Source organism: Homarus americanus, unplaced genomic scaffold, assembly GCF_018991925.1.
Source record: "Homarus americanus isolate GMGI-L3 unplaced genomic scaffold, GMGI_Hamer_2.0 scaffold14402, whole genome shotgun sequence".
Classification (NCBI taxonomy): domain Eukaryota; kingdom Metazoa; phylum Arthropoda; class Malacostraca; order Decapoda; family Nephropidae; genus Homarus; species Homarus americanus.
Genome location: NW_024756348.1, coordinates 27,043 through 40,504, shown reverse-complemented (window position 1 = coordinate 40,504; position 13,462 = coordinate 27,043). Strand labels below are relative to the sequence as shown.

The window sequence follows — 13,462 nt, the reverse complement described above, 5'->3', positions numbered from 1 at the left end:
CGCAGGTCAAGCGATAAGCGAGGGCAGTTTGTATGTCATAGTGAAGGAGGATTTTTATCAGCTGTGTGTGTGTGTGTGTGTGACAGTGGGAGACGTGTTAAGCTCTCATTGTGTGTCCACCGACCATCAGCACCAGCACGCTACCCTCCTCCTCCTCCTCCTCACCTTGTTTAGCTCTCCTTCCCCTCCTTCCTTTCCTCCTCCCCTTGCTTATCCTCCTTGCTTCATCCTCTTGCCCTCACCTCACCGCTGCCCCTCCTCTCCCCTGCCCCTCACCTCTCCCCTGCCCCCTCTCCCCCCCCTCTCCCCTGCCCCCCTCTCCCCTGCCCCTCCCTGCCCCCCCTCTCTCCCCTCCCCTGCTCCCCCTCTCCCCTGCTCCCCTCTCCCTGCTCCCCTCTCCCCTGCTCCCCCTCTCTGCCCCCTTCTTCCCTCCCCCCTCTTCCCTGCCCCCCCTCTCCCCCCTGCCCCCCCTCTCCCCTGCTCCCCTCTCCCCTGCTCCCCTCTCCCCCTGCCCCTCTCCCCTGCTCCCCTCTCCCCTCTCCCCTGCTCCCCTCTCCCCTGCCCCTCTCCCCTGCCCCCCTCTCCCTGCCCCTCTTCCTGCCCCTCTTCCCCTGCCCCCTCTCCCCTCCCCCCTCTCCCTGCCCCCCTCTCCCCTGCCCCCCCACCCGCCCCTCTTCCCTGCCCTCCCCTGTCCCCCCTGCCCCCCTCTCCCCTGCCCCCCACTCCTCTCCTCTGCCCCCCTCTCCCCTGCCCTCTCCTCTCCCCTGCCCTCCTCTCCCCTCCACCTCCCCTCCCCTCCCCTCCTCCCTCTCCCTCTCCCCTGCCCCCACTCCTCTCCCCTGCCTCCCCCTCTCTCCCCCTGCCTCCCTCCCCTGCCTCCCCTCTCCCTCTGCCCCCCTCCTCTCCTCTGCCCCACTCCTCTCCCCTGCCTCCTCTCCCCTGTCTCCTCTCCCTGCCTCCTCCTCCTCTCCCCCTGCCCCTCTCCCTCTCCCCTGCCTCCTCTCCCTGCCCTCCTCTCCTCTCCCCTCCCCCCCTCCTCTCCCCTGCCCCACTCTCTCCCTGCCCCCACTCCCTCTCCCCTGCCCCCTCCTCTCCCCTGCCTTCTCCTCTTCCCCTCTCACTTGGTCCCCCGCACGTCATTACAACGATCGCGTTCTTAGAGAGGAGGGATTGATATTTAAAATTAAAATCACAACCTACTGTCTTTTCTCATGCTGGCCGCCCACTCACCTGCCCTCACCTTCCTCGCCCGCCCACTCCACCTTCCCTCGCCCGCCCCACTCTCCTCCCTCCCCTTCCCTCCCTCTCCTCCCTCATCCCTCCCTCTCTCCCTCCTTCGCCCTCTCTCCCTCGCCCGCCCATTCACCCCCCTCGCCCCTCATTCCACCTCCCTCGCCCGCCCTCCCACCTCCCTCGCCCGCCCTCCACCCCCTTCGCCCGCCCACTCCACCCCCTTCGCCCTCCCTCACCCCCCTTCGCCCGCCCTCCACCCCTCGCCCGCCCTCCCACACCCCTCGCCAGCCCACTCACCCCCTCGCCCCACTCACCCCATCACCCCCCATCACCCCCTCGCCCGCCCTCCACCCCCCCTCCCCGCCCCGCCCTCACCCCCTCCTTGCCCTCACCCCCCCTCGCCCGCCCTCACCCCTCCTTCCGCCCTCCAAACTAATGACTATATTGAAAACCAGCAGACAAATGTTCGCCTCTGCACGATTTTCCTCGGAAGGTTCGCCATTGTTAAGTAATTAAAGGAAAGACTCTTGAGTTGTGTTTCGTTGAAGAAGAAGAAAGGAGGAAGAAGAAGAAGAAGAAGAAGAAAGAAGGAAGAAGAAGAATGGAGGAAGAAGAAAAATGGAAAAAGAAGAAGAAAAAGAGAAAGAAGAGGAAAGGAGGAAGAAGCAGAAGAAAAGAGGAAGAAGAAAGAAGAAAAGGAGGAAGAATAAGAAGAAAGGAGGAAGAAGAAGAAGAAGAAAGGAGGAGGAAGAAGAAAAGAGGAAGAAGATGAAGAAAGGGGAAAGACAAAGAAGAAGAAATGAGGAAGACAAAGAAGAAGAGAGGAGGAAGATGAAGAAGAAGAAATGAGGAAGACAAAAGAAGAAAGAAAGGAGGAAGAAGAAAATGAAAAAGGCAGAAAAGTAAAAAGAACAAAAATAAGAGGAAAAAAGTAACGAAGAAAAATAATAATAATGATGATGATGGTAATTTGTTGTTAGTATGTTGCATTACGTTAGAACAATAGGCAGGGGACCTCAAGTCCTGCAGTCAACACGAGTATAATTGTTGGCTCAATATGTTTACTGTTTATTAATGTAGTTAGGTGGGATGTGTGTTGGGGATGTGTCTTGTGTTGGGATGTGTCTCGTGTGTTAAAAATTTGGTAGTTTAGTGGGATGTCTCTCTCCTGTTGGGGATGTGTCTCGTGTGGTTGGGGATGTGTCTCGTGTGGTTGGGGATGTGTCTCGTGTGGTTGGGGATGTGTCTCGTGTGGTTGGGGATGTGTCTCGTGTGGTTGGGGATGTGTCTCGTGTGGTTGGGGTTGTGCCTCATACTGGGATGTGTCTCATGTGTTGGGATGTGTCTCATGTGCTGGGATGTGTCTCGTGTTATAAGGGAAATACCACGAATTATGATCAGTCTTACAATAATTGAACTAAATAAACTCTACGGACTCTCCAAGATTCATTTCACTATCTCTGTTATATTAATTATTATTGACAGTAATGATAATGACTGATAATAATGATAATGACAATGATATTAATGATAATACCGGCTAATAATAATAGAGGTTTAGTTTTGAGTCTTGGTTATAAATACCATTAAATCTGGAAGTAAAATCGTGACCAAACATAACACTCAACACTCCAATGTAAACAGACTGAAGATGCTATTAAGTGTTTAGTTAGACGGCTGTAAGACTGACGGGCAGACGGACACTGACAACGAACTATATGTAGACGGGTGGTTCGCTCACACACACACACACACACACACACACACACACACACACACACACACACACACACACACACACACTCTTAATTAATGAATTTGGATCTTCAGGACAATTATCACTCGATAGCGTTACTCCTCTCTCTCTCTCTCTCTCTCTTTTTGTTTCTTACTCTTTCATTCTTCTTCTCTCTCTTTTCCTCTTTCTATTTTGTTTTTCTTCTTTCATTCTCCTTTTCGCCATATTTTCTCTTTCATTGTTTCTTTCCTTCTCTTTGTCTCTTTATCTGTCTGTCTGTCTCTCCACGCATGGCGCAGGAGTGTGTAGCTGATAGAGTGATTCGGTAAAATATAAGACAATGAAATATGGATAATGGTGGACGAAACACGATGGAATAAGGGTGATAGCTGACGAAACACGATGAAATAAGGATGATAGCTGACGAAACACGATGAAATAAGGATGATAGCTGACGAAACACGACGAAATAAGGATGATAGCTGACGAAACACGACGAAATAAGGATGATAGCTGACGAAACACGACGAAATAAGGATGATAGCTGACGAAACACGATGAAATAAGGATGATAGCTGACGAAACACGATGAAATAAGGATGATAGCTGACGAAACACGACGAAATAAGGATGATAGCTGACGAAACACGACGAAATAAGGATGATAGCTGACGAAACACGACGAAATAAGGATGATAGCTGACGAAACACGATGAAATAAGGATGATAGCTGACGAAACACGATGAAATAAGGATGATAGCTGACGAAATAAGGATGATAGCTGACAAAACACGATGAAATAAGGATGATAGCTGACGAAATAAGGATGATAGCTGACGAAACACGATGAAGTAAGGATGATAGCTGACGAAACACGACGAAATAAGGATGATAGTTAACGAAACACGATGAAATGGAAATGGTACATTTTAGAGTAGGGTGCTATTAAGGTGATAAATGAGGGAAGATTTGAAGTAAGGATTGTGAATGATGAAATGTGAAATAAGGATGTTGTAGGATTCAAGCCGAGATGATATGAAGTAGGTGTAATGAGAAGAGATGATATTGATAAACATACCTATACACACACACACACATACACACTCCCATACACATACAGTACACACATACACACACCCATACACACACCCATACACATACAGTACACCCATACACATACACACTCCCATACACATACAGTACACACATACACGCACATACATACATACATACACACACACACACACGCGCGCACACGCACGCACACGCACACACTCGCACACACTCGCACACACTCACACACACACTCGCACACACTCACACACACACACACACACACACACACGGTATCATTGTGTTATATGTGCTCACCGAGGTATGTAACTTCGGTCACTGACTCGACAACGTGAAGGTCAGGGGCAACAGATGGTGGTAGTGGCAGGTTGGTGGTGGTAGGGTGGTGGTGGTGGTGTGTGGGATTGAAAGTGGTGTGGTGCATCGTTTGTAGCTAATAATGCAATTGGTGGTGGTAACAGGTTAGTGTGTGTGTGGTGGTGTGGTAGGTTGTGATGGCTGGGTTAGTGGTAGTGTGGTAGTGGCAGGTTGGTGGTGGTAGGGTGGTGGTGGTGGTGGTAATAGCGTGGTGCTGGGGATGACCACCTCCTCCCGACACTCTACTTCCTCCTGCCAATCATTCATGGGTCACCTTGTTGACATTTTCACGGTTTGGTTCATTTATTAATCCGTCTCCCGAACTTTGAAAGAATCCAAATCAATTATCATTAGTTCCTATATTATTATCTCATACTTAAGTCATTATTTCATTGTGTTGAATAACATTTCCGGTTTTTGTAGATATATGAAGAGATAAGAAAAATTGATCACCGAATTATATCAACTTAACGTTCAAATTATAATGCTTCCGGCAGGACCACTTTAATCCTCTCAAGTCTCGGAGCAACTTGGAGGCCATTATTGGTGGTTAGGTTACGTGTTAGTTTAAGTGAGCCAGCTTGATGCGGTCTTACAAATCCGAGTTAATAGATAATTATTTTACGTGAGCTTCAGATACTCGGACTTGTACTGTAAACCTTGAGAATGTTTAGTTGTGAGGGGGGAGAGGGGTGGAGGGAAGGAATGGGAACAAAGGAGAGGTGGAGGGAAAACAGGAAGGAGGGAGGAAGTAGGAAGAATGAAGGAAGAGTGAAAGGAAAACAGGAGGGAGGGAGGTAGGGGAGGAGAGAAGCGAGGGAGGGCAGCAGGGAGGGAGGGTAGCGTGTCACTTAATACTGCAGAACTTGTCCACCTGGATCATTACACACGCTATAAAAAAAATAGTATACTGCTATCTTAATGTCAGGCAGCTGCGCCAGGCGTATCATCTCCAGCACTGGCATTTTTTCACTCGCATGATGTAACAGTATAGACAGAGTGACGCTGGTCTCTTGAGTACTTTACGGTACAGTACACCTTTCAAAGAATCTTATTTCTGGAGTATGATGTCATTATTGAAGGTGTATCATAATGAAAACTCAAAGGTCAGGTTTTTACTTTTGTGAAGGTGGACCTTGTGTTGTGTTGTGTTGCTGTTAGTGTTTGTCTGTGTGTGTGTATTGTATGTCTGTACATTTAAGTTCTTACATACATCATTACGCACCTATACGTTGTACTACTATTGCGTGCCGAACAACACGTCCACAAGCTCATAAATATCACCATTTATTACTTTTGGGCTCCTGGACGTCAATCCTTGGATGTAAACAAACAGCGACACAACTTAGCAACGGCAGCTCGACCGACACGCACCCAACCCAGTGTACTCATGTTGCTACTGAGTTCTTTGTCTCACGGATTTATAAGTATAGTTTTAATTGTGACACTTCTATAATAGGTTTTGACACTTCTGTTATAGTCTTTGACACTTCTAATATATATTAATGTCGTTGAAAAGAATCATATTTTGTATGAGGGCGTTACCGTAGTTTTGAGATTCACCGGATGAATAGAGAGAATCCTGAGGAGTATTGGGTAATACTGAATGTAAAACACAGGATGATAGAAATTATATAGTCTAGTCAAGCTCAACTATTATAGAGATTAACGTTGTTCGTCCTAGTAGAAAGGTAACATGAAGGATGAGGGGAGAAGCGTTCTCACCTGTGACTCCTCGCTCCCCCTTACCTGCCCCTCTCCCCCCTCCCTGCCCCTCTCCCACCCCCTTCCCTGCCCCTCTCCCACCACCTTCCCTGCCCCTCTCCCCCACCCCCTTCCCTACCCTCTCCTCCTCCCTGCCCCCTCCCCCCTCCCTGCCCTCTCCCCCCTCCCTGCCCCTCTCCCCTCCCTGCCCCCTCTCTCCTGCCCCTCTCCATCCTTCCCTCCCCCTCTCCTGCTTGTCTCCCCCTCCCCCCCTACCCTCTCCCCCTCCCTCTTTCTCCCCTCCTACCCCCTCCCTCACCCTGCCCCTCTCCCCCTCCCTGCCCCTCTCCCCCCCCCCCACCCTCACCCTCCCCCCACCCCACCCCTCTCCTCCTCCCTGCCTCCCTCCCCCCTCCTGCCCCTCTCCCCTCCCTGCCCCTCTCCCTGCCCCTCTCCTGCCCCTCCCCCTCGCTCGATAGTGGGAGAAGGTCCGCCCTAAATGTTGGCACCGGTACTACTGCAATGAGTACTACGCCCTGCAGGAGACAGACGAGCATAACCTACCCAATGTGTTGACTGACCGGAGGAAGTTTTGGTGAAATTAAAGATGTTGAATTTTTGTATCACTGGTGTGTGTGTGTGTGTGTGTGTGCGTGCGTGCGTGCGTGTGGGTGTGCGTGTACGTGCAGGACTGCGTTTGCGTGTGTTGAAGCCCCCTGTAACCACCACTGAAATCTATTACACAGCCACCATGATAGTAGTGACACGCGTTACTTCATAATTAACTTGTTGTAAAAGGTTAGGTGTTGGTTGTCACACTCGAGCCACGGAGTTATGTACCACCCACTTACCTCATAGTTAGTGTTATAATAATGGAACGTTAGTATCCTGCTAGGTTAGGTTAAGAATGGTCATTTTAGGTTAGGTTAGGTTAAGAACGGCTATTTTAGGTTTGGTTAGAAAAGGATATTTTGGGTTAGGTTACGTTAGGTTAGGAAAGAAAAGGAAATTTTGGGTTAGTTTAGGTTAGGTTACGTTATGAAAGGAAGCGATATTTTAGGTTAGGTTTGATTAGAAAAGGTTAGTTTAAGTTGAAGGTTATTTTAGATTATGAAAGGATATTTCAGTATAGGGTAGGGAAGGTTAGGTTAGGTGTCCTCAAAGCTGTTAATGTTCCGAGGCCGTAACTCTTATATTAAGATATTACAAATCAATGTTGGTGGTGGGGAGGGCCAGTGCTGGTGGTGGGGAGGGCCAGTGCTGGTGGTGGGGAGGGCCAGTGCTGGTGGTGGGAGGCCCAGCTGGTGGTGGGAAGCCCAGTGCTGGTGGTGGAGGGCCAGTGCTGGTGGTGGGGGGCCCAGTGCTGGTGGTGCGGAGGGCCAGTGCTGGTGGTGGAGTGCTGTGGTGCGGAGGCCCAGTGCTGGTGGTGCGGAGGGCCAGTGCTGGTGGTGGGGAGGCCAGTGCTGGTGGTGCGGAGGCCCAGTGCTGGTGGAGCGGAGGGCCAGTACTGGTGGTGGAGAGGGCCAGTGCTGGTGGTGGAGAGGGCCAGTGCTGGTGGTGGGAGGGCCAGTGCTGGTGGTGGAGAGGGCCAGTACTGGTGGTGGAGAGGGCCTCACGACAACTCGTATGGCTACACAAGCCTCACCCGGGCCGATCCTTACTATAACTCTCGTCTGGCTTATTTTTGTCTCCTCGTGACAACTTTGTGAATGTGTGTGTGTGTGTGTGCGCGCGCGCTTCTTTGTAGTTGTGTGGGCACACAAACATCAGCTGAGTCCATCCTTGACACAGTCCTAGTTTCAGCGGGAACCATTGAAACTTGGCAACAGTGGAGGGCCACCACCTTCACTCTCACTCAAGGCCTTGCGTTTGTCTATCTGCTCTTCCAGGAGTAAACATGCCTAAAGCGATAATGACAGTGTTTTGTTAATCATTTAATAATATTAAAATAACTTGCTAATCCTTTCGTAAATCAACAATTGAACACATTGTTTCGTGTCCAAAATATCCTAACAAAATAAATATAAAAATGTTATTTGTTTTCCAGGGTGTACGAGGCAGTGATCCTGCGGACGGGAAATTCACTGTCGTACAAGCAGTTGGTGGTGACGGGGGAGGACCTGTACGTGACGGAGACGCCACCACGCTCCGTCACTCACCTCCTTAACGCCGCCCAGATCACTGACGTCATACTTGTAAGTAATGATCTAGGATTATATATATTGTTGTAATGCACTTCTCAACATTGGCATGTTGACGTCACACCGACAAGTAACACTTATATATATATATATATATATATATATATATATATATATATATATATATATATATATATATATATATATATATATATATATATATATATATATTCTCACAACTACTTTCACTCACTTTCATCCGGTAAATATGACACATTGATGTTCAAAGGAGAAGTTACATACCCATTTTGACCAGACTGTATGACTGACAACAGATCGGGTAATATCATCACAGTTCCAAAAAATATTCGATACATAGGGAGTTCGTTAATGTACGCGAGTTTACTTTAAAAATAATGCATTGCGTCAGAGAAAGAATTCTCCTTATACAGTACAGAGTTTTATCTCATATTTTTTTTAAATGTTGGTATAGTGTAATTACTAACCGTTTTACGCGCTTAAAGACCCTTGTTGTTGAAGTGAAGTATCCAAAGCGTTAATAACTATAAATGATAATTGTTTTTTGCTTTTGTGTTCACTTTTTGTTTCAGGGGTGACGGTGAACAGACATACTTCTTCATATGCAAGAGAATACTTTATTAGAGGTGTGTGTGTGTGACACAAACTGTGTGAAGAAACTACTCGTATAGTGTGGAGGTAAACAAGGTGGTTATACTGCTGTGTATCGTAGTCATGGCAACGGTCGCTGGGCCACGTAAACAAGAGGTGGTGACTGCTGCCACCACTTACCTCCTCCTCACGTTTACCCTTTAGTTTTATTTATGTTGTTCATGTTTATAGAAATGAAACGTGGGCATTTTACGATATGAACACTAATGAAATCAATATTGTGTTTTGTATACTGTACAGCTGGGTCCCTATGTCACGGGCTAGGTCACGGGTTGCCATAAGCTAGGTCACGGGCTGCCATAAGGTAGGTCACGGGTTGCCATAAGCTAGAGCACGGGTTGCCATAAGCTAGGTCACGGGTTGCCATAAGCTAGGTTGCGAGTTGCCATAAGCTAGGTCACGGGTTGCCATAAGATAGGTCACTGGTCATAAGTTAGGTAACGGGCTGGGTCAGAGGGAAGATGGCAGAAAATAAGCATGGCATTGAAATCCAACCTTTCAGTAGGCTTTCATAGAGCGTAAAGTTGATTATTTGTTGGGAATGTTCTGTACCTAACCCAAGCCCGTTAGTTCAGTAGCACCAGGAAACTTTACATATGAACCAAAATTAGAAAAAAAAACGTCTAGAGTTTCTGAAGATGGGTGCCATTAATGTCGGTCAGAGCAAAATATGTATGGTGAGGTCAGAAGTCAAACGAAGTCAAAGTGTAGAAGAGCGGAAAGAGCTCCAGGGACGGATTGTAACAGAGGCCCAATCAAACCACAAAGCTTTTTACCGTGTCGCTTAACCAAAATTGAGGACACGTGTGGGTGTATCGGATCTGAGGCGTGAGGGTGGTATTGTTGTTACACGGGCTCAGACCAGGACAAAGCGGAGGTATAAAGTTAACTATTTTCCTCATTGTATACAAGGGAGGATGAATATAACGACTTACCTTTGAAGAAGTATCAATTAACTGTAAAACTGGTGTATATGAAATGATCAGAGTGTATTAGAGCTAAGTTTACCGAGGCCCAAGCTGTATACAAATGTGAACTTGTGTAAGGAACTCTCAGAACCCGCTCAAATCTTCTCGTTCTACAAAGGTATATACTGTACAAACAAAGGGTCCCAAGTGAGTCATATATTCAAAACGGACGACCGCCATTGTACGACTTATTGCAGGCCGATGGGTTTGACCAGCGTAGTATGTAAAGTATTATAGACCATATTAAGCGATGCCATGATGAAACGTTTACAACAGAACAGCCTTGTGAAGGAATGCCTGCACGGTCTTATTCCCGGACGATCATGCTTGACGCAGGTGCTGGAGGTGCTGGGTGTGTAGCCATAGAATTGGGGATTATTATCGCGTGTTTTCCACGGAGAAGCACAGTGAAGATACTGAAGGTAGAGAAGAACAGTGAAATTATGGAAGCACAATGAAGGTAAAATAGTACAGTGAAGGTATGGATACAAATTGAAGCGAGGGAAGCACTGAAGGCTGGGAAGCACAATGAAGCTAGGGAAGCATGTTGAAAGTTGGGAAGTGCACTAAAAGTAAGGAAGCACAATGCAGATAGGGAAATGGTAAAAGTAGGGAAGCACGCCTTTGAGGCATGGCCACAATCTACTCTTAGTCTTTGCTTGGTGCCTTGGTGCTGCCTCAGTCACAAATTTGGGAAATTTCTAAGCCTTTGGCTCCCCCTCCGCCCCATACAAAATAAAATCATAAAGCCACTGATTTGAAGTAGTGTAATTCTATTTGATATCTGAGATACTCCAAGGGCTGCAAATTGATTGAGAACGTCCAAAGTTGGGCCACCAAACTGGTGCCGACACCGACACCTCAATTACTACGAGATATAAGAAAATCTTCAACTGCCTACTTTAACGATTAATTATCTTTTATCCTTTTCACCACTGATCGGCTCGTTAGCCGCTTGGGCGATCGGTCACGTCTTTGATTACTTTTCCTTTTCTTTTATCCTCTTCACCAAAAGATCGGCTCGTTCGCCGCTTGGACAATCGGTCACGTCTCTATTACGCACTGTTGGCATGTACTGGGCATGCACCGGCTCCTGAATGTACCTGAACCCGCTCCAGTATTGGTCAAGTCTTGTCTTGGAAGAGCTTACACTCGGTGCCGTCACAACACTTTCTGGTAGATTGTTCCAAGAGTTTACAACCCTCACTCCGAAAAAGTTTGCCCTCACAGTTTTCTGGACTTGCGGCTTCTTCAATCTTGAGCTGTGACCCTTTGTGGGGCGAGCGTCCGCCAGCTCCAAGTAAGGACACTCGACTGAGTAGTGCCCCCTGAGATGCTTATACACCTCAATTAGGTCACCCCTTGCCCGTCTGTAGTATAAGCTAGGCAAGTTCAGGCGCTCCAATCTCTCAGGGTAGCTGAGGTGCCGAAGTGCAGGCACCAGTCTGGTGGCCCTCCTTTGAACATTTTCAACCAACTGACAGTCCCTAGCATATCTCGGGGACCAGACGGGGTGACAGTACTCCAGATGGGGAAGCACTTCACTCTTGAAGATCGTTACGAGAGACGGACCGTCTAGATATCTGAATGACCTTCTTATAAGACCCAATAATTTATTTGTCTGATTTACCTTCTTCTCGCAATTGCCCGAGAAGTTCAGCTCATTGTCAACATACACACCTAGGTCCTTCTCACTTTCAGTCTCAGATAGTGCAGTTTCTTCATCCCGTTGGGACACATGATACGCCTCCTTACCGTTGGTATGCCCCTGGTGCATCCTCTTATACTTCGTGACATTGAATCTCGGCAGCCATTTCTTCGACCATTCTTGGAGCCCACAGAGGTCCTTCTGCAGCTCTTCACAGTCCGCTTGGTTCTTGATTTCCCGAAATAACTTGACGTCATCGGCAAACATTTGTATGGAGGAGTGTACAACGTCAGGCATGTCATTTATGAAACAAACAAACAAACAACAGCAGGCCCAATATACTGCCCTGTGGTATCCCGCTTGTGACAGGTACGGATGATGATTTCGTGCCATTAATCACCACACACTGCTTGCGGTCATGTAGAAAGTCTTCTATCCACGCTAGGACATTTCCTCGAATTCCGCACCCTTCCACTTTGATTTTCAGCCTTTCGTGGGGTACACTGTCGAAAACCTTGGCAAAATCTAGGTAAATATTGTCGATATTACCACCCCGTTCCAGAATATGGGTCCAAATATCCAATACCTTGAGCAATTGTGTTACGCAGGAGCGCCCCGGCATAAAACCGTGTTGGAAATCCTTTACAAGATTGTTTCGTAGTAGATGTTCCATTGCGGCATCTCTGATAATACTCTCAAGTACTTTACATATTATGCTGGTCAGGCTCACCAGTCAAAAGTTGTTCGTGGAGTGACGATCGCCCTTCTTGAAGATAGGACTCGCATAAGCCACTTTCCATTCACTGGGGACCTTTTGTTCATCCATGCATTTACAGAACAGGATCTTCAGGGGCTCTGCAAGCTCGTTGCACAACTCTCTTAGCACTCTAGGATGCATATGTCAGGGCCGGGACTCTTATGGACCTTTAGCCTGGACAGTTTATTTCTAATACCCTCTTCTGTGAACACAATGTGGGTCAGTGCTGTGTCGAACCGTCTGTCCAAAAACGCAGGAAGGTTAATCGCATCCTCTCTTGTGAAAACCGAGGAAAAGAAGCTGTTCAATGCCTCAGCTTTATCCTGGTCAGAATCTGCGTAACAACCATCTTCAAGCCTCAGGTCTGATACTGCTCACGTTTTTAATTTCGACTTTGCATAGCGGTAAAACGCCTTTGGGTTTGACTTGACCTCACTTGCAACCAGCCTCTGAAACTCCTTTTCAGCCCTTCTACACTCTATCTTTGCTTGATTTCTGGCTCTTGCATACATCCCCCTGTCCTGCTCATCGTTTGACCCAACCCACGTCTTGAATTTCTGGGTTTCTTCTTAACTCTGTCGACCGCCGCATGGTTCATGTGTAGGGATCCCCTCGTATTCCTAGAGGCACTGGGTTTGGTCTTGGGTATATATTTATCGATCAAATGGGTTACTTTACTAGTTATGATATTCAGCGTAGTGTCTGCATTCTTGTGCCTTAATGAGTCAGGCCAGTTGATACCTCTCATCTCTTCCCTCATCCCGTTGTAATTTCCAGTGTTATATTTGCACCTTGGCCTGGCCTTATCCTGAACTAGGTAACAGTTAAATCTGAATGACAACACTATATGGTGACTGGTGCCAACTGGGGCAAGGTGTTCCAGTTTGGCCACCATACCCTCCTCGTTTGTTATGATGAGGTCAAGTGGCTTGGGTGTTTGCTCCCCTCTGTAATGTGTCGGGTCTCTAACATGTTGGAACAGAAAACTATCTCTGAGAGTGAGCCTGATCAGCAACGTGTGTAAATTACTAGAGCATCATAAGAGATGCCACGATGGAACATCTACTATGGAACAACTTTGTAAAGGACTGCCAACATTGTTTTATGCTGGGACGCTCTTGCTTGACACAATTACTCAAGGTGCTGAATGC

The 13,462-nt window shown here is 47.6% G+C and overlaps 1 protein-coding gene across 1 annotated transcript in view; it reads left to right on the top strand.

Moving 5' to 3' along the window:
* Positions 1-13,462, top strand: part of LOC121856763 (uncharacterized protein C12orf56-like) — a 66,798-nt gene that overhangs the window by 26,514 nt on the left and 26,822 nt on the right. The window contains exon 3 of the mRNA XM_042352453.1: positions 8,155-8,302. Within this exon, the coding sequence (XP_042208387.1) occupies positions 8,155-8,302 (148 nt within the window). The remainder of the gene's footprint in view (positions 1-8,154; positions 8,303-13,462) is intronic.